This window comes from Protomyctophum bolini, assembly GCF_963924005.1.
Source record: "Protomyctophum bolini genome assembly, chromosome: 15".
In the NCBI taxonomy this organism is placed as follows: Eukaryota; Metazoa; Chordata; class Actinopteri; order Myctophiformes; family Myctophidae; genus Protomyctophum; species Protomyctophum bolini.
Genome location: NC_137876.1, coordinates 28,467,990 through 28,490,489, shown reverse-complemented (window position 1 = coordinate 28,490,489; position 22,500 = coordinate 28,467,990). Strand labels below are relative to the sequence as shown.

Below are 22,500 nucleotides of genomic sequence, written 5' to 3'. Positions count from 1 at the left end.
TCCCAGAGAGTATAAATATTACTTTGTTTTGTGAGACAGTGTTGATAGGTTTTTCAGATAACAGTGGTTCTCAAAAATAGCAGATCTACAAACTCACAGCGCATCACATTGTGCCATTCTGCAAGCTTGTACATCTGCTATTTTTGAACATTTTAGAATTTTTGTGAATTTAAAGTGTTTGAACAATGTTGAATAATTTTGATTTATTTTTAACACAAATGCCAATGGACCCCCCCCCCCCCAAAAAAACCACTGGTGGGGTCCCTGGAACAGAACACTTTCAGATGGGGAGCCGTGGCCAAACATATACCAATTTGGGGGTCCTTGGCACGACAACGTTCAAGAACTACTGATTTGGACGGCATTCTCAGAATCGGCCTCAGGTGTGTATGACGGGCTAACGCAGTCCGCCGCGCGAAGGCTATACCAATAATTGAAGTGCTGATTAGCAGGTGCGGTGGGCGAGAGGCGGCCGAGCTTGGAGGCTAACTCACGTCTCGTAGAGGTGTCCGCCCTCCACCCGCTGCTCCACGAAGGCCAGCTGCCGCACGTGGAGGGTGGAGTGGGGGAAGGCGGCGTGCATCCAGGGCAGCCCCAGCACCGACATCAGGATGTTAATGAGGCCAGAGAGCATCAGGTCCCAGTGGTAGGCTGTTCCCTTCAGCAACCTGCACATGGGACCAACAGAGGGATAGGAATAGTAGCTTCTCACACTTCATTTCATGGATGTGCACACATTTTATACTTTTCTCAGAAATAGTAGCCTAGATCTACAAGCGCAAGCTTATAACGCGGCAGACACGCTATGAACTCGTATATCTGATATGATTGTGACGCTATATATATATTTTTTGCTGGGGACCCCTTGGCACACACGCAAGCACGCACGCACGCACACACACACACACACACACACACACACACACACACACACACACACACACACACACACACACACACACACACACACACACACACACACACACACACACACACACACACACACACACACACACACACACACACACACACACACACCCATGATCATCTGTCTAACTTGTTTCTTTTTCTAGTGACATTTTGTTTCCTGATGTCTGTGTCGTATATAGGCTTTACTTTACAGCTGTATTTTATTTGGACGCAATGTTCCAATGTCTCCTGTTTTCCTTTGTTGCAGTTAGCCGTTTTGTCTTTTGTCCATCGTGTTCACCTGTGCACTGTCAATCCTGTCTATTTATACTCCCCCCTGTGTTTTCTGTTCTTTGCCAGTCAGATGTGAGTGTATCACCAGTGTTTGTTCTTGGCTCCTCGTGTATTTTCCTGGTGCCTGATGCTTGAAAAGCGGCTGGACAACATGTTCACCTACCTCTACTAGCAACCATAGTCGACACTTTTTGCTTACCCATAAAACCCATAGTCTGAACGGCATAAAACCCATACTCTGAATGCCACTATGTGAAGCCGTGAGCTGAGGCAGAAGCTGCGGTACACACACTGATTATAGATGTTCATAAACGAGAGCTTGCTGCAGCTGTTGTTTCCAAGTGTTTTCCAATTCACACCTGATCACCCCTAGATCTCCATATATGGATCTGGCCTGTTCTGACATCAAGCACCATCAAGTGCCCATTATAAAGAAAGAAAGAATTTGTAATTATATTATGCATGTAATGTGCATGTCATCACCTGTACACCAGATTAGAGGAATTTTCAAAATATGGATGAAAAATAATAATAAATAAAATGAAGAAAAAAAAACAAAAACAAGACGTCTTTACGTCCTTGGCATCCATTACAAAGACGGCAATAAGACGTCTTGTCGTCCCTGGCACTTAACCAGTTGTTCTGACATCCGCATAGACTCCATATTTGGGCATGCCTGACAAAAATATATAAAAAATATATATGGGCATAAAAGGGACACAGACGTAGTAACTCGGTGCCAGTGGCCAATGGGCTACTTTTCTATCAATTACACAGCCCATGAAAACTTGAATGCATGGAGATTGTTTTTGTCATATTCCTAATCCAATAATTTGATGACCGGCGGGGTAGATACACTGGAGTTAACTGATCATTAGAACCATTATAAAACAAAACATTCATCAACTTTAACTATAGCACTGACTATATTCATAGTACAAATATAGTCATTTTAGTTCTATAGATAATTCATTCATAAAGTCATGTATTTTGTATGTAGCATTTTTTTATCTTTATGTCATGTTTATGTTATTATGTCATGTGACGTGATGTTATTACATTACGATACATTATTTCCAGGTAAGGACAATTCTTTGTCCTTACCTTTTTGCCCTCCATGTATCCCCAGAAACACATCAATACTGATACTTGTTTATTGTTTATCTCATCTAGTCCTACCTGTTCTCTGGTGCATTGGTGAGCGAGACCACAATGTTCTGGTCGATGAAGATGAGGAGGGCGAGCAGGAAGCCCAGGCCCATGGCGCTGAGCACATTCATGGCCGACAGGCGCTCAAAGGGAGCCACATTGAAGATCGGACGGTCGTGGACTTTGAACTTTGGAACTGGTGGAGGGGGAAAAAAGAAAGAAAGAGCATGAAGAGCAAGATACTCAAGGGACCAGTGTCCATGTATGTACCCTTAAAATTACTTCAATGGCGTGCTAAACGCCCACAGGCACAACACCAGAGGGAGCTCCACAGATTCGACACAAACATGGGGATGAATTAATTCTATTATGCCATAAAAAAGTGTGACTCCCTTGTCCCTATACCCTCCTTCAAAACCGCCATAAAAGAGCACCTGTTTGCAATTTGCAACTGGACCAAAGTCTTCTAGCTTAGCAAAATAAATTACCCCCACAGTTTTTTCTGTAAATATACTTGTATTGCTCCTAGTAAGATGTCTTGTATAGGGTGGTATGTCTATGTCTAGATTCTTTTTTAAATTTAAATTATGACAAACAATGTCAAATCTCCATATTATATGCCACATGAAATTCATTAGTAATTCATACAGAAGAACAGTTTAACAGTAAAATTAAGTACAGTATAGATACATGAGATAAAAGCCTGAAACCACACTGTCTGCCACGGTTTTCCGTGCCAACCTTAGATATCTTATATGCCAGCATTAAGTGGAGTATGCATGGGTCTGCTCTTGTTGTAATGATTCGGTGCCTGTGATGACTGTATTGTCTGCCTTTTTAATATATGTATTTATATACTGCATGGATGTATTTCCTGAATGGGAGTCTATCAAAACTATCAAGCCACTTGTCATTATGGTTCATTGTTCCTGCCATGTCCTTGTATACTCAATCTTTTTATTTATAATGGTGTTGTGTCTGAGCTGTTTTTCTTTTCTTTTCTTTATTTTCTTTTACTGTTTGTTATTATGTTCTTGTTGTGTAATGTCTTGTTGTTGTCTTTAAATGTCTAAAAAACCAATAAATATACTTTATAAAAGAAAAATCACACAAAAAAGCCTGAAATGTGATATCATGTGACATCCTACCAGTGTGGAAACAGTCAACGGTACATTTCAACAGACAGTAAATGGTACTGACGTTCAATGTCGTTAAACAGATAGGAGCCGATGAACGAGAACATGAGGACCGAGATGGGAAGAGCACAGTCTGACAGCACCTCTCGCACTTTGGCATGCAGGAACGGACTGAGAGAGAGACAGAGAGAGAGAGAGAGAGAGAGAGGGGGGGGGGGTGTAGAAAGAGGCAGAGAGAGAAGCAACAAAGGAGAGAGAGGAGAGCGCAGAATAAAGAGTAAGCGGGGGGAAAGAAGTGACAAAAGAGAAATACAATTAATGTGAACAGGACGAAGACAATGACTGCAACACAGACACTGCTGAAGTACGTCAGTCCAGCTCAGCTCACACACAATTGAATCGAGCCTTGAGTTTGATTTGATTAGAGGGTGCAATCGCAGCGTTGTATATTAATGCTTTGCAAACCCCAGGAAGTGACGGGAGGCGTTCAACAACAACAACAGAGTTCTTCATAAGAGAAGCTGCAAAGTAAAAGGGTTTACGGTTAGCTTTATATCTCCTTGCTGGAAGTCGGTGACGACCCTGCAGTCCAAAAGAGATTTAAAGGTTGCAGAGTGATTCATGTGCGAGGCAGTGCGCAGTGCTGCACGCTGGGTTTGATGGCGGTAATGAATATGTAATGGCATTAATTATCTATAAAACATGGCATTAAAACATTTTGATGAGGTATAACTGACAAACAGAGCTGACAGATATAGAGAGACAGATACATCTACAAATGTCCTACACTTACAGTGCATGAAGATGGCCACAACACTGAAATGTTTTAATACTAATAAAAAGACAAATGTTTTAATACTCAAGTGCGATGCAGCGTGTAGGTGTTTACCCACACATCTTGTTGCTTGCTCTTCTTCTAACTCACAATGTTTAAAGTAAAATGAGTGGCAGATCCATCAGATTTATCATACACATATATGGGGTTAATTTGTATGTTATGGTTAGATCACAAGATATTAATAGGGCCAAAATCAAGTTATGCACCGAATGCATGGAGGATTTAAATGACATTATAGACTATGAATTGTTGCAACTTGTCTGTTTTACTTACAATATAATTTCAGTTATCTTGCCATCTCTTCCCATTTCATTAGATATAATCTAATCTCATCTCATGTAATCTCCGTCCTTTTTTATGACAAAACATTAGACTAAATGTTTTAACTATTGCCCGATTTATATGTGGTTGCTTCTTGCTTGCCCTGTCACAGATTGAGGTGTTTGAACAAAAGGTCAATGTTGGTGGCTCATTATTAAATCGCAGCTACCTAGCGGTTACAATATGAATGCTTCTGATGACTTAAAACAAGACGGTAGCCACATTAGCTTTAGGCGATTTTGTTTTCCGGTTAATTTCGGGGTCCCCTCTGCATCCGGAGGCAGTGAAGGGACTACAGACTGTTAAATGAGATAACCTGTCCTGTCCCTGCCCTGACTGCGCCTCATACCTCCTCTTAAACTGGTAGAGGGTGTAGCCTATCCAGAGTGTCCCCAGCATCAGCAGCAGGCAGAGGACAGGCCTCTCTCTGGTGCAGTTGTTCAAAGACTCTGGGAAGGCGTTGAAGCCGGCCAGCCCAGCCACCGCCTCGGTCCGGTTTCCAACCAGAAGCCCTGCACCGCCACCACCTCCTCCTCGGCTGTGCAGCTGCTGAGAATCCCCTAGACTATGGTTAGACAGCGTCGGGGCGTGGTAGTACCTGTCAAAAACTGGAATTAGATGAGGAAACAATGGTTAGCTGGGCAACAGTCCAAAACAGGATTGGAGTGCAAGAACATCTCCGGAAAATCTCAAAATAATCCCTTTTAACAAAAGGGAATAACAAACAAAACTAAATAAACAAAGAAAATACATTCTCAGGGCGATATTCCCAGACGAAGAACACAATACATATACTTAAAATGTACTTTTTCATTGTGTATAAATGTATCAGGGCGGCGGGGGTTAACCCCTCCCCCAATTTCCCATGTTTTCCCAGCACTGGTTTGCGAGAATCATTCCCATGACCACATTAAAGCCCTTCAGTTTTTCATTGCTATGAATCCTATAGAAATGTAAAATAAAGCACCTTGTATAAAAAAAAAATAGTGCATTACACTATTCTTTTTCATATCAGAGGTGGGCAACGATTTACTTTCAAAGGTGTCCCAAACTCCCAATATCATATTTTAACTTGGCAAATAGATGGAGGACACCATCACTCTTGAAATGTGAAAAAATATATAGAAGTATAAAATAAAATGAACATATTACAGTATTTTCATATGTATACTGTAAATATGATTGTCTATATCCCAGATTCAACCAAAACCCCAATGACCCCCCCCCCCCCCCCCCCACCACCACCCTGTCAATTAAACTCAGTGCAATTTACTAATGCTGGTCCAATTCATATTCAGGAAATCACCCGAGTTTAGTTTCCACTTGGAGAAGTCACAGGTAAAACAGGAACGAGATAAGACTACCCTCGTCAAGGTTCAGTCAACCTCTAATAGACCCAAGTTCACATTTCTCAGAATTGCCACGGAACTGCTCAAATGTGACATATACAGTAGACTGCCTGCCCCATGCTGACATGACATGACTGCACATTGCATTCATTTAATTCGTCCGGTATGACTATGCATCACGAGCATGCGTCATAGGTTTCCCCGTCACAAATTAAATTGACCTTCTGAGGCAATGAAGTGTACAATGTACACAGCACGAGAAGAAGGTTGAAACACAGCCTTAATTCAAGCCAATGATATTAGGAGCATGTAGTAGCCATTTTGGTTCACAGTTTGCCTCCCGCGGCTCTTTAATGTCCCAGAAACACGTTCCATGTCTCTGCCAAGGTCTGCTACAGAGACTGGGCCTGAGCACGGTCTGCTACAGAGACTGGGCCTGAGCACGGTCTGCTACAGAGACTGGGCCTGAGCACGGTCTGCTACAGAGACTGGGCCTGAGCACGGTCTGCTACAGAGACTGGGCCTGAGCACGGTCTGCTACAGAGACTGGGCCTGAGCACGGTCTGCTACAGAGACTGGGCCTGAGCACGGTCTGCTACAGAGACTGGGCCTGAGCACGGTCTGCTACAGAGACTGGGCCTGAGCACGGTCTGCTACAGAGACTGGGCCTGAGCACGGTCTGCTACAGAGACTGGGCCTGAGCACGGTCTGCTACAGAGACTGGGCCTGAGCACGGTCTGCTACAGAGACTGGGCCTGAGCACGGTCTGCTACAGAGACTGGGCCTGAGCACGGTCTGCTACAGAGACTGGGCCTGAGCACTGACTTACTTTTGACTGTGCCTTTGACTGCATCAACCACAAACGCAATGGAGATGAACAGAGCAATGACCTCCTCCGTCGACCTAGAGAGCACACATAAAACAACAAGTAAAAGTAATATATGAGGGATGGATGGAGATAGTAAAACTGTGATAGAGTAGGCTCACATACTGCATTAACCAGAGGCGCAACACTGACCGAACGCTAGGGGGGGATATAGGAGGAAAAATCCGAAAAATCCGTCCCCCCCGTCCCCCCCACCACCCTAGGGGAGGGGGGGATGGGGGGGTCTAACCACCAAAACGTGGGGTTATGGTTAGGGTCGGACTACAGAGAGGTTGTTCCAGACTTCCAGTGACTCAATGCACATACAAAACTGCTATGGCACAGTTGTTATTATTATTATTATGAATTACCTGGCAGTGGCTGTGATTCCTCCTCCTCCCATGTGTCTCAAAACGTAAAAGTTTAACCACATTATCAGCAGCGCCTATAACAGGTCAAAACTCACTGACCATCTGTAAGTCAGCCTATTCTATATAAAATGTACAACACCTGGGCAGTTTTCAGGAGAGCAGACTGGGTTCGCATGTTTTAAATATGTAGTTGCACCTTACCTGGGTGTTGACAGTTGTGCTTTCACTAGCGGCTAATATAATAATATAAATCTCAAAGTGGGGTCCGGCCGTCCGGGGACCCCCAGAGGTCCTTGAGCCGTGAGTTCCAGGGGGTACAGTATAGTACAGCTACATGATAGTTTGGAAACAAATGGACCCTTGTCGCCTTGTGGCATGTCATGTGGACGCAGCGGGGTCCTTGAAATTAAACAACTAATACGTCACCGTGTCCATTTGGGGGTCCTTGACACGAAAAGGTTTGGGAACCACTGTACTAGAGTAGAGGATAAAGTAGCCTATATTCATTCATCTCCTATCGATCTAGTCAATACACGTTAGACGTTACCAAAAGTTGTGCGTGACACCAAAAATGGTGATCTATTGAATCCTGTTCCTGTATAATTAGAATCATTACGCAATCACCACAGAGTGCAAAGCACATTGGGTCACTGATGGCGGTGTAACAACTTCCAAAAAACCGAAGGTGGGCCAAACCATTTTGGGATTTAGACAGGGGTGGATCAAATATACCCTTCAAAATATATCGCGTTTATGAACGCAGGATTTCACAAGTATTACTCCTAAGATAACTTTGGAGCCAGGGGGGATAAAGGGGGGGACCCCCCAGCCAGAGGGGGACCCCCAAACTCATTTGGGGGGGAACCAATGTGACGCTGGCAGGGGATTCGTCCCCTCCGTCCCCTAGCTTATTGCGCCCCTTAACCCATTGAGGCCTTGGGTTTTCTGGAAAACCTAGGTTGCTAAAAACTTTGCTCAAACTTTTTCATGTCAAGGACCCCAAAATGATATGTATATTTGGCTGCGGACGCCCAGAAGCAAAGATTTAAGTACTATATAAGAATGTCTGCTTTGAAAATAGCAAATGTTTTTTAAATAGCAGATCTACAAGTTCATAGCACGGCACAAATAGCCAATCAATGTCCTATATATATAGTACAATCTAAACACAGATGCTTTCCCGGTTTTTATGGGGAAAAACGAACTAAACAAATGAACCAATCACCCGATTCCAAACTAATTTAGTCATTTGTATTCAAAAACATTAGCAGGGATGAGATGCTGATGATTGCACCCATGAGAACCGGGGAAAACCCAAACATCAACAACCCCCACACTAAACCATGATGACAAATGCACAGAGGGCACTGTGTTGGGGCGTAAACAAACCTTTTAAAAAGCTTCATTACAAGGCTGACATTGAAGATTCCCCCCAGGATGAGGAAGAAGCTGTTCCACAGGCCGATGCAAGCATAGAACGCTGGGAAGTCCAGGTCGTAGTCATCGCAGATCCCACGGATAACTGCAAGATCACATGCAAGCACACACACAGTCACACAGTCACACAGACACACAGACACGCGCGAGCACGCACGCATGTGCGTGTCAGCGACAATGCGAGACATATCGGACGACGGCTAATATTTTAATATGACTAATACGGCTAATACAGTAATTTGACAGAGGGATACTTTGCGGACAGATCACCTCAATAAGTGTTTTGACCTTACACTGGGCAACAGATCCCCCGCCCCCAAAATGCTTGCTAATGTATTCAGCCCGGTAGATATATGGTCATATTAAAAAACCCTAATAAAGAGGCGGCCGTCGCTGAGTGTGTAACGAGGCTGTCTGGGAATTGGAAGGTCGCCGAAGCCCTCTCCCCGGACTCGACACAGTCTGTGTGTCAATGTGTCCCTGAGCAAGACTTTTAACCCCCTAACCGCTCCCCGGATGCTGAGTGGGTAATTGCAAAGGACAGATTCTAATTCTACTTAGGACAAAATGTGCTGTAGCAAATACCCCAACAACTATATTCACACTTGCATGCATATAATGTTTAATAATTTGAACCGTATCCCTTGCCATGCTTATTTTATGTTCTCCAGACAATGTTGCACACTCGGTATCTTGCAGCACTTGCCCTGAACAAAGTCGTGTTAACGTTAGCAGTAGTACTGTGTGACCGCTGCTATGCTGCTCATTCCACTCAGACAACATTGTAAAAGCCAACTTCAATCAGGCCAGTTTGATGTGAAACAATTGGAATTCAGTTTCTTGTGATTAATATGAATGAACTGGGCCTGATGATGAGTGTTCCGTACTCATTTCCATGGTAGGCTTGACGTCCAAACTGCAGCATGTCTTTAACCCATTACAACCGGGAAAGAATCTGTGTTGTCTTAGATTTTAGTGTTGGCTGTTAAAAAATAGCATATATACAAGCTCACATCTCTGAGCTTGTACATCTGGCATTTTTGAACATTTTTAAAAACTTGAAAGTGTTAGTGTTAGTGATGTGTTCCTAGTACTGAGTTTGTAATGCCTTACTTGTGTACAGTAGTGTCTATACTTGGTTGTGCACCGTGATTGTGCGCGCCAAACATAGCCGCTATAAAAGCTCATAATGTGTCACACTGGAATGCGTTGTGAGCTTGCAGATCAGCTATTTTTGGCAGGGAACACAGGCGCACAACAATGTCTGAATCAGGCTTTTTAAGCGAGTTACAATTTCACAAATGAGCCACGCTGGTGTATTCTGAAAAAGACTCCCGGTATTTTACCCTCAATTAGCCCCACAAGAAATGTACTCTGTGCCCCATTCTCTTCAATGATCATAACACCACAGCTCAAATAAACAGCTGCGCCATTAAAGCTCCATCTTGGCATAATAAGGATGAGTCGCCCTCATTGTTGCTCAATTCCACGGCTTCCACATGAACTCATTATCTGTAAATAAATAGCTATACTACTGTGTGTTAATTGTGTCATTTAATCTTGAAATCTATCCTGGAATCTTATTTCGCCAGTAGCCAGTAGACAGTACAAATAATTGTGGAAATGTGTGAAGATTATTTAGCTAGTTTATAAACAAAAAACCCACAACAATATCTTTAAGCAAGGAAACAAACTGTGTTGCGTGGAACCATTTTCCAGCAGACTAAGGTCCTTGTTTACTGCTGCGTTTTTCGGATTTTTAGCAGCGTTTTTCCGCCGGTTTTCCGAGAAATGCATCCAGTCTGCAAGGACCTTAACAGCTTGAAAACACAAAATTTCACATGTGAATATATAGCATTGTCACATGTCAAGGTGAACATTTCTTTTCATTGTGCATTCCCTCTGAAAGAGAGACAGGGAGGTTAAAAGAGAGAAAGAGAGAGAGAGAGAGAGAGAGAGAGAGAGAGAGAGAGAGAGAGAGAGAGAGACAGACAGACAGACAGACAGACAGACAGACAGACAGACAGACAGACAGACAGACAGACAGACAGACAGACAGACAGACAGACAGACAGACAGACAGACAGACAGACAGACAGACAGACAGACAGACAGACAGACAGACAGATTAAGAGAAAGAGAGAGAGAGACAGACAGAGAGAAGAAAGAAAGAGACATAGATATTTTAAGAGAGAGAAAGAGAGAGACATAGACTGAAAGATGAAGAGAGAGACATAACAGAGAGATATTAAAAGACAGACAGACAGACAGACAGACAGACAGATGAAGAGAAAGAGAGAGACAGACAGAGAGATAAAGAGAGAGAGACATAGACAGAGAGAGATTAAAAGAGAGAGAGAGAGACAGACAGACAGACAGAGAGATGAAGAGAGAGAGACAGAGACAGATGAATAGAGAGGGAGAGTGGGGGGAGTTTGGGGTTGTTGTTGCTGGCCACATGCTTGGATGCCTCTGTCCCCCAGTTTTGACGTTATCTCCCCCTGATTTCAGCTGTCGGCACAAACCGTGCAGAGATAAGACTTAGTCTGAGGAGGTTTAAGGTGAGGAGGAAGAGGAGGGAAGGAGGAGGGGCCTACCACTGATGAAGATAGCGAGAGGGGCTGTGGTGAGAGGGATGACCAGCGGGGAGCCTGCAAGAAGGGAATAGATGACTCCTCCTATGCTCTGACCGACGATGGTCTTCCTCACATCTGGAGAGAGACCAGAGGAGATGTAAACAACCAACGCACGTATGTACGCACGCACGCATGCACGCACACACGCACGCACGCACGCACGCACGCAGCAGAAGAAAAAAAACGGTTGTGTATAATTGTGTGTGGTGCTAGTGCAGTGGTGTGCGCGTATGTGCACATACTATTTGATTTGTGAATGGCTGCATTAAGGCACTTGCTGGTGTATATTTATGCGTGCGTGCGTGCGTGCGTGCGTGCGTATAGTATGCATATAGTGCATATAGTATACATGTTTGTGTGTGCTTGTATGTTATTTCTTCATTCATACCAATCTCTCCGCGGGTGCTCTCATCGTTGAGCGAGCCAAAGGCGATGGCGGGTAAGAGGATAGCAATGTACAGGAAGATGGCCGTGGTCATGTACTTCAGCAGGGTTTTGTTACTGCCCAGCACACCTGCACGGAGGACACACTTCAGTCAATACTGTACACCTGAACTCCATGTAGTACCACTAAGGCCCCTTTTATACCAAAAGAACTTTGGTTCAAGAACTGGTTCCGTTCGAGATTCTTGGAACCTTGGTGCTTTCACGTAACCGGCGGCCATTTTCTTGTTACCAACTGAACCAACTATTAGGGTTCTGAACCAATTACTTTTCAGTGGAAACACTCTGAACTGATCCAATATTAGTCGGGAAAAAATAAACAAACTGGTGATTTATAATGCCTCTCATCTCTAGATGCAGAATGTACGGCAGCACAGACATACATTCTTGTAGCATTAACCTTTAATTTATGTTTCAGTCAGCAATAATGCAAGAGATTTGCTTGTAACACACACTGCAACATTCATTTCTCTCAGGACTTTACCACTAAAATGCCTGTGATTGCCAGTGTTTTGACTTGAACTGAATCAGTCCAGGAAAGCTGTAGACACAACATAATAGATGCATTGCAGGCATTTAAGGCATGCAGCAAACACAAATTGCATGTAATTTCACAATAATGACAGTAATGTGGGAGATGTGCTGGTTAAGTTTACTACCCCATTAAACGACAGACAGACCATCACCATCTCTCTATGTGGACCTATTCCAATACACACGCACGCACGCACGCACGCACGCACGCACGCACGCACACAAGCCCAGTGAATATACAGTATAATATGGAGAGCGGTGACAAACAAATCAGGTGTTGTCAGAAGTACCCTGGTGTGCCATAATAAGATGATTCACAAAGATGCAGGATAAATGTGTGTGTGACTGTGTGCGTGAGTGCGTGTGTGTGACTGTGTGCGTGAGTGCGCGTGTGTGCTCGCGTGCGTTATTTGTGCATATGCATGCATGTAGCACTAGTCCAGCCTACCATCTGTGAAGTCGGAGGGGTAAAAAGGGAGTCTGCGGCACACGTCCTCGTAAATCCCTCGACCGGCTCTGAAGAAGTCTTTACACTGTAGAGGGAGAGAGACATTAGTCTTTACACTGTAGAGGGAGAGAGACATTAGTCTTTACACTGTAGAGGGAGAGACACATACGTTTTTACACTGTAGAGGGAGAGAGACATTAGTCTTTACACTGTAGAGGGAGAGAGACATTAGTCTTTACACTGTAGAGGGAGAGAGACATTAGTCTTTACACTGTAGAGGGAGAGACACATACGTTTTTACACTGTAGAGGGAGAGAGACATAAGTCTTTACACTGCAGAGAGAGAGACAGAAGTCTTTACACTGCAGAGAGAGAGACACATAAGTCTTTACACTGCAGAGAGAGACACAGAAGTCTTTACACTGTAGAGAGAGAGAGACATAAGTCTTTACACTGCAGAGAGAGAGACATAAGTCTTTACACTGTAGAGAGAGAGAGACATAAGTCTTTACAGTACACTGTAGAGAGAGAGACAGAAGTCTTTACACTGCAGAGAGAGAGACAGAAAGAAGTCTTTACACTGCAGAGAGAGAGAGAGACAGAAGACAAGCTCTACTAAATTTTAATTTCACGCTGTAGGTATCCACATGGCTGATGCTCATTATCCAGAGCCATTTACAATAAATACATTTATGAAACAGTGCAAATCTTTATTGCAAAATCTTTCCCCAAATGTAGTGTGACAGTAGAGCACGCATCTACGGGCAGGAGACATGGTCAGAATTCAGTGAATGAAATTAAAGTTGTATTTGTCAAACGGTTTTTAGCAAATTACCAGTAAATGTATTTTTTGGGGGGATTTTACATTTGCGTTTTAGGCACATGTTGATGCTATTATCCAGAGCAATTTAAGAGTGAGCGACGCAGCAGAATGTGCTTCCTTCTCCAACATTACAAGCAACAATCTGTTAGGAGTGCCAGGGTCAAAGCCAGAGCACCCGGTTAAGTCACACTTTTTGATGGCGGGTGGTAGGGCATTCCTTTTTGATGGCTGGTGGTAGGGCATTCCTTTTTGATGGCTGGTGGTAGGGCATTCCTTTTTGATGGCTGGTGGTAGGGCATTCCTTTTTGATGGCGGGTGGTAGGGCATTCCTTTTTGATGGCTGGTGGTAGGGCATTCCTTTTTGATGGCTGGTGGTAGGGCATTCCTTTTTGATGGCTGGTGGTAGGGCATTCCTTTTTGATGGCGGGTGGTAGGGCATTCCTTTTTGATGGCTGGTGGTAGGGCATTCCTTTTTGATGGCTGGTGGTAGGGCATTCCTTTTTGATGGCTGGTGGTAGGGCATTCCTTTTTGATGGCTGGTGGTAGGGCATTCCACATTTTGGTGGCATAATAGTAGCTTGTGCCAAACCTGAGGGAAATGAGATCAGTGGAGCTCCCTCTGGTATTGTGCCTGTGGGCGTTTCTCTGGGCACACGGCCCATAGCAAGTTGCTGTACTCTGTCCTCTTAGATTGTCAGAGTATTCGTTGTAGCCATACTGTACTGTATGTCCCTTTTATGCCCATATATGGAAATATCTGTATCTGTCTGTCTGCCATCAGTATAGTCAGTTCTTTTGTAGATTTAGATTATTATTACAAAACATACATGAACCATTTCAGTCCTATAAACATTTTGGACATTTGAAAATAGCCGATCTATTGCAATGTGCAATACAATACATTGTGAGATAACTGAGATTGTATTTTCTATTTATACACTTGAAAATGGGACATTGTACTTTTGGTACTTTTACTCAAGTACATTTTGAATTCCAGACTTTTACTTAAGTTGTAACAGAGTAGTTATATAGTGCAGTATTGATACTTTTACTTAAGTAAAAACCTTTGAGTACTTTTTCCACCACTGATTCTGGACATCCAGATACAGTATATGACCATGTTGGTCGGATCGGCTCTGAACAAACGGATCTCCAAATTTGCCTATCCGACCGACTGGACGAGTTTCAAGTATGGTTCTCGAGATACGTGAACTGCAGACGGACATTTACCGGTATTAGTGATACATGGCATGGCCTTATATTGGTATATGCCCATATATATATACAGTATGGGCATGCCGTTATAGTACGATGTATCAAATGCAACCTCTAGGACAGCTAGTCATCCTGCTGTGCCATTTTGTGTTGAGTCAAATGACTTTTTCAACGCAAGTGTTTCTAAAATAAGTGACTTCATTGAGAAAAGTAAAAAAAATAAAATACAAATGAATCATGAATCATGAACCCGATGAAGACCTTTTGGGTTGAAATGTTGTTTGTTTAATAAATGCACTGTACTGTATGTGGGAGCATTCAACATGGTGTGCAGATACTTTTTGGTATTTTTTTCTTTTATCCTGCACCTGTCGAAATTCACTGGGATGTGCGTGCATTATCCTTGAACTGCTTTTATTGAGAAAAGCCCTTGAGTAAGCCATTCCTATCAGGCACCCTCATATTAAGAGTGTTGTCAGTTTCTGGCAAAACAAAGTGCTTTACCTCGATGTAAACATCCTGGAATGCTTAAACAAAAGATTCTAGTTTTTTTTTTTTCCTGTGAGAAACAGGCTTTTTTTATGAAGCCACACAGGCTTGTTCAACAAAAGCTGCTCATCCATTAAATCCCATATTTGTAATGAAATACTTTACTATAACAAGGGAATGCGTACATGTGCATGTGTCCACATGCACATGTACACCCATATGTTTATGTATGAATGCACGTACGTGCTCGCGCGCGAGCGTGAGTGTGTGTGTGTGTGTGTATATGTGCATGCTCACGCGCGTGGGTACGTACGTGCGCGTGTGTGCATGTGTGTGTGCGCGCGTGTGTGTGAGGGTGGGTGTGTGCTTGCGTGCATGGCCCCCAGCCAGCACTTGGCTCTGGTTTGATAAACAAAAGTCTCATAGAGGAATTAATGTCCACCTGTTTGCCATTCCCTCAGAATGGGTGATAGTATGAGGGGGAAAAGAACAACACAACAACAAAAGATCTCTGAAGGTATACGGTGATGAGATATGCTGTGGGTGGTCTGAGCTGCCATGAAAAGGCATGAGGCTAGGCATTGTTCTCTCAGTGTTATTTCTACCACACTTTCTCACCCGTCCTCACTTCTTTCTCTGCATGCAGCTTCTCACATTTTCTTCCTTTTGCCTTCTCTCTCCTTCACCACTTTCACTCAGCTTGCTTCTCTATCTTGTTGCAGTCTCTCTCAGCCCTTCTCCCTTTCTCTCTCTTTATCCCTCACTGTGATGCTACAGCGTGGACTAGCCAACACCTACTTTGGCCTCCTGAGTCGTTGTAGCCTGGCATGGTCAGGCTAGTATCACTGCGGGGCGGATACAAACAGATTCCAATGTCACAGCAAACAAGTCTCACTTTGAATAGCGTGCTCTGATTGGTCACCTACAACTCTGGGGTGAGGGAAATGTTATTCAAGCCGAGGAGTTTGAGTTTGAGTCCTGTCTCGCATCAGGGTCTTGAGCTCTGCAGTGTTGTCAGCTCCACTATCATGCCATGTGTGTCTACATAGGTGTGGCTCTGTTCCCTCCCAGCTGCTCCTTGGGTTGGCTCCCACAGTGTCAGTTTGCCTGCCGCTGGTTTTGGGTGCCAGACGCAACGCAGTGCCCAGCCAGCCTCGTCCTTCTCTCTCTGACCTTGGTCGCGTTTCCCAAAGAGAAGCTGCACAGGGAACTTATCCGTGTGGTCCTTACGAAGGCTCTGCTACGAAGGCTGAGTTAGTCGGGCATTACAATCAATGCCAGACTAACTGATTTTTCCACACAACTACCTTATTGCAAATGAAGTGTGACTGTAACAAGTGAGATTGTACTCGGCCCATCAATAAAATAATGCTGAAAATGAACAAGCTTTAAGCGTTGTTAGTATCTGTGACTGCACAATACCTTTGTTTTAATTTCATCTAGCCATATCATTATCACAGGGATGAGGGGTTAAAATCTCCTCATTTCACTCCAAACATATCTTGAAATATCAACTCACTCGTTATATCTATTTTCACTTAAAAAAAAAAAAAAGACCTTTGCTTACAAACTAAAAACCAACCAACTTGTTCTCACACTTCTTTTCACTCAAGTAATCACAATATAAAGAGAGAGAGAGAGAGAGAGAGAGAGAGAGAGAGAGAGAGAGAGGCCAAGAGTATGTGAGGGGAGTGGGGACTTTCATCAGTGTTTACTAGGGATGTGAACGACTCTGTATTTGGCCATTTACCGATCGATCATCAGCCAGACGAATCTGCCATTGCAAATAATAATAATAATCCACGCAGTGATAGTCTGGTTTGTGCCAAGAGGCTTTAAAATAGTTAGCGGTTGTTTCACATAGGACTCCGTTGTCAACGCTGTTGACGACGACAGACGCTGTCTCGTCATGTGAGCGCACTCAGCGCAGCATAGAGTTATAAAGGACAGAGAGCGGACCAGGTGAGCAGTTGTTTACTTCCTGCTTACACATAGTGTGCGCATAGTTGACGACCAAGAGCGGAAAGGCTTCCGCGAGCTGATTCATAATAATGTCACGCCGAGTTATAAATAAGACACCGACGAGAGACATGCAGTGTGCACAGAGATACACACTCGTACAGTTCCCTTTACCATTTGGAATACATTTGATCCTTTTTTTTTACATTACAGTGATGTTTATAACGTTTTTGAACAAGCCATTACAAAAATATATATATTAAAAAAAAGATATATGTGATTTGCAACCACCATGTGATTTGCAACCACCTCTGAATGTGGCTCAAGTCACATTGGAAGAAATCAGATTCCATGCGACTTGTATGTGACCTGTCTGCATTTAGACTTATTTAAACAATTCAGATTTCAATCTTGATGTGACGGCGGGAGATCGGTTGGGTCAGACGTCTGATGTAAGGTGTTAAAAAGTATCTCTATGCACAGCATGAGTCTGTATAAACACCGCACAGGTGGTGGGCGTGGTACTGTTGTGCACCTGCGTGAGAGGAAATAACACCATACCAGGAGGTGGTACAGTAACAGTAGTAGTCTGCAGGAATCATTGAAAACAAACAGAGGGAGCACTTTCACACTAGTCCTCTTAAACCCGTTTATGGTGCTCGGGATAGGATTGAGAATAATATTACTTTCACTTGAACACACACACACACACACACACACACAGTCCCACTCTTATCAAGGCAGACGCCATTGTTCTTGAGAGTCAGATGAGCGACCCATGCATACATCTCAGTACCACCCACAGACGCTGTAAAGTTTGTATTGGTGACCGTGGAAAGTTGACTGGCTATACACAATTCACTTGGGAAGAAGGTCCATATGATGGCGCCGGCTGTCTCAGGGCATGCGTTCCCCTATTCGCCCACAATCTGAATAATGTCTAAGGTTCAGTATTTAGAATGAGGGGTCACTGAAAGATAAGTGCCCTGAAATAAAAAGGCATGATCCTTCTAGACAGATAAATATATTTGTCTCGACCCAGCCCAAGTGGTTGAAAAAATGAAATAAAATAAATAAAAACAAATCAAATGACCTTCCCCCACCAAATAATGATAAACAACAGATTAATTCCATTATCAGTTTGTAGCTGAGTGTGTGTGTGTGTGTGTGTGTGTGTGTGTGTGTGTGTGTGTGTGAGAGAGAGAGGCTGTCCTTCGGGACGTGCATGTCAAAGTGGGGGTCTTATATTATAGATTTTGTGCCAGCGAGCAGCATTGGATATTTATACGTTGGATAAATGCCGCAGTTAACGTCAATATGGCAGCTCTGAATGAAGCAGGTTGGTTCCATCTGTCACTACTGTGGAGCACAACTAATTAATCCAGTCTGAGAACTGCTGACGGTCACTTTGAACACTCCTGAAGTCTTTTACAGAATAAGTGAACTGACAATAACGTACTAAATTACATTAGGAACAATATTTTAATAGTTTACGTGAATTATTTAACATTTTATGTAAATTTGTCCTATGCACACAGTTATTAACAATGTGAAGGTGTCATAATGTGTTTCCAGTTCAAGCATGCTGATGAGCCTATCAAACAAAGCTTTGAGAAAATCAACTGGAACAGATAACAGGTTCTTTCTTTACCTTCTGAAAACCTGGGACTACAGTTATGCACAGAGCTGATTAACAGGGATAATAGGTGACATAATTACAAGCAATTCCAATTCTACCAATTACAAACGATGTAACAGATTTGCAATGTGACTGGTTAGATGCTTAATCTGTCATCGATTTTACCCTAAAATGATTTCTGTGCTTGGATCTGCTCTGTTTTATACTACTATTAGATTGATAAGTGAGGGCCATTGTCTTTTAGTTCTATTAACATACTATTCTGTATAATATGTTACTGTTACTATTATTATCATTTTGCTAGTATAGACAACAGTTTGGCCTGTTTTGCATGGCAGCGCTTGACCGGTTGACAAGAAAGTTTGCACACACTCTCTCAGTAGGCCAAGGTAGAACTTCCACCCCAAAACACCATTAAAATAATAGCAGTGAATAAGGCAATACAGTTAAAAGCTCAACTAAAGGCAAAGAGTGTAGAAGTAGGTCTTGAGCTGTGCTTTAAAAATGTCTACAGAGGCTGCCTGTAGGTATAGAGGGAATAAGCACTTAAGCAGTCTTCTTAGTTGCTGCTTTCTCCAGGAAGTCCTGTCATGGTGAAAGTAGTAAGGGTAAGAGCTGGGCTGCTTATGGCTGTACAGCTGTGAATTGAGGAGTGAGCGGAGTCAAACAAATGGTACTAGCTGCAAGCTAGGTTTGGCTGTAAGGTACAACGTTCCCTCTGATAAATATCTTGCGTTAAAGAAGCTGATACATAAAAGTAAAGTATTGCTGCAACGAGGGGATCCGCCTTCTTTGAACTCCCCTCTGAAGGACGAGAGGGAAAAGCTGGAATGGATATACTTGCCAAAATGTTGAGGGTCCAATTCCCCATGAAGTGCATGTGGGTCACTCTCAACCTCATTAGTCGAACAGTGACCACATATCCAGCTTTCTTCTGGTTGCCAAGATTTCTTATGACTATCTTTTTTCGAGGGCCAACTGGTTGGTCATTAAGCCTGTACTTATAGGGTTAGAGTCTGACAATCTGTCTCTGCTTTCTTTCCTGACATTGATACACTCTTTTTGTACAGTACAGTACAGTACAGTACAGTACAGTACAGTACAGTACAGTACAGTACAGTACAGTACAGTACAGTACAGTACAGTACAGTACAGTACAGATATTAGAATAAACTTTCTAATTTACGGTTCTTCTGGTATATTATTTTAGTTCTCCCTTTCTCTCTCTCTCTAACTTCCATCGTTACCGACGTGGTGCTCTACAGCCGGGCATTGGTCTAGTTTGAATAATAATGATAGTAATTAAAAACAATATTATAAAAAAAATATTGTATATAATTATAGCAGTGTGGCACACGCTGCCGGCTGTTCTCAGACTGTATTTAACATATTCATTATTTCTAGAATTGCTTGGTTCTGATATACAGACACTAACAGCGGCGGTTCAGAGCCTCAGGCTGCTGATTTATGTATGAAATAACCAATGTTCTGGCTTCCTCAAAATATGTAAATATTAAGTGGTAAAGGCAGCTTTGTATTCTACATATGAACCCAGTTAAAGATGGAGTGCCGTGATTTCTTTCCTGTTTTGTATGCGTCTATGAAGTTAACATTACTCTAATTGAACCCGAGGTGTGGTTAGATTATTGAAATATGTCTTCCCTGTGTATTTTTGGTTTGTTCCTGAAAGCTGAGTCAAAAGGCCCAATCAAAATACAACAGATATAGTGACATCATCACAATATCATCCTAACCCCTGCCCTTTTATCATACAACAACAGCTGTGGGTGTGGCTTCAGTTCAGGTGGATCACCGCCCACCTGAAAACCAGGCATACTTAACGAACTGGTGGGTGTGGCCACATAAACACATAATGGGGGTGATTTAGATTTTTTTTTCCTCCCCAAACATGATCATCAAGTATTATTATATAAGGAGGAAGAATCTTTTTCAAAACAGAATTTGTTAAAATGAAGTTTTTATGTGGACACGCCCACCAGTTATATAAGTATGCCTGGTTTGCCTGGTAAGTGGTGCCGCACCCACAGCTGTTAAGGGGGAGAGGTTAGAGGAGGGGATGATATGTCACTATATCACAATCTTTTTCATTGGCACGTTTGAATGTCAAGGTTTCAGCCTCCAGGAAGAACCCCTAAATACAAAGGGAAGACATCATTGCACATAACAACCACACCAAGGGGTCTAAGGAAGTACTGTCACCTCATAAACACATGAAAAACTATTTTTTCACGCAATTGTTTTTATTGAGTGAGTAAGTACAGGTTACAACAAAGGCATCTTGACAAATCACAAATCATAAGCGTTTCTTCAAACAATAATTTCAAGGGAAAAAAAATAAACAAACATAGTGTGCATTTGATTATTCGTGCACGCACATTTCTGCACATACTCTCTGCTTTACTCACACACGCACGCACGCACACGCACACGCACACGCCCACGCACACACACACACACACACCCCTAAAAGGTCACCTATCCCTCCCACCACAGGCACATAACACGGACACCCGCACGTGTAGCAACTTACTGTACTTATCAGAGTTGATACTCTTTGGATCTGCTTCCTAGGTTCAGAGTGGTACATTATAGGTGTCATTGAAGTTGCAGCCGAGGAATAACTTATTTACTTAGTGTGCATATTAGACAATACACTATATCTGGAGGGAGTAGGGCACTAAAGATGATCTCAAATGTTAATCAAAAGGTATTCTAGCTAGAATATCCACTTCAATACATAAAAGTGCTCTTGAAATATTGCCAGCGGCCCCTATTCAATGTCATTTTGATTACACCTGCACATCCTCGTGCAATACCATCCCTAAGATCCTTAAAAAGAAGCCTCAGGCCTCTCCTCATAAATTAGTTAGGTTGATACTCCATCCCAGAACACATCTTGCCCTTGCTCATTTGATTAGCCTCAAGTGGCTCCGAGTGGTGTAGAGAGTATCACATATTAAAATGTGCATGGGACACAGGACTGTAAACGTTGTGGTACCCAAATAATAACCATACAATGACTTTTTGAAGGTTAGTGATGTACACAGTTATTCCTCCAGAGGAAACGGAGCTTTAAGGCGCTCAGGTGGCGCAGTGGTAAAGTACCTGCCCACTACTAGGGGTTCGAATCTACCGCAGTGCATCCGGCTTTGCAGAGTGTGTATATGAACATGAGGAGTAGGATGAAGGCTCTATGTCTGCCTTACTGGCAGGTGAGCCAGTAGGATAGAACAGAAGTGACAACAACACACTGAAATGTGGCGGCTGTGGCTCAGGAGGTAGAGCAGGTCGTCCAATGATCCCTGGGACGGCGGTTCGAATCCCGGCTCCTCCTGTCCACATGTCGAAGTGTCCTTGGGCAAGACACTGAACCCTACATTGCCTCCAATGAGTTGGTCGGTGTGAGCTTGCCACCATTGGTGTGTGAATATGGGAAGTGACTTCAAGTGAGGACGCTGGCGTCGACTGTTCGCCGCTTCACCTCCCAATGTATGAATGAATGAACCATTGTAAAGCACTTGGAAAAGTTCTATAAAAATGCAATTAATTATTAATGTGTGTGGGGAGGAATGAATTGGCGTAACGACTAAATTAGGGAGAAAAAAAGAGGGGAGCTGCATAGT

The 22,500-nt window shown here is 43.1% G+C and overlaps 1 protein-coding gene across 4 annotated transcripts in view; it reads right to left on the bottom strand.

Annotated features, from left to right (window-relative positions):
• slc4a11 (solute carrier family 4 member 11) overlaps window positions 1-22,500 on the bottom strand; it is a 142,830-nt gene that overhangs the window by 11,280 nt on the left and 109,050 nt on the right. For all 4 annotated transcript variants that reach the window (XM_080784135.1, XM_080784132.1, XM_080784133.1 and 1 more), the window contains exons 9-17: window positions 12,732-12,816; window positions 11,694-11,819; window positions 11,267-11,380; window positions 8,622-8,754; window positions 6,826-6,899; window positions 4,997-5,255; window positions 3,553-3,659; window positions 2,383-2,548; window positions 495-668 (exon numbers count right to left, since the gene is read on the bottom strand). In XM_080784135.1, the coding sequence (XP_080640261.1) occupies window positions 495-668; window positions 2,383-2,548; window positions 3,553-3,659; window positions 4,997-5,255; window positions 6,826-6,899; window positions 8,622-8,754; window positions 11,267-11,380; window positions 11,694-11,819; window positions 12,732-12,816 (1,238 nt within the window). The remainder of the gene's footprint in view (window positions 1-494; window positions 669-2,382; window positions 2,549-3,552; window positions 3,660-4,996; window positions 5,256-6,825; window positions 6,900-8,621; window positions 8,755-11,266; window positions 11,381-11,693; window positions 11,820-12,731; window positions 12,817-22,500) is intronic.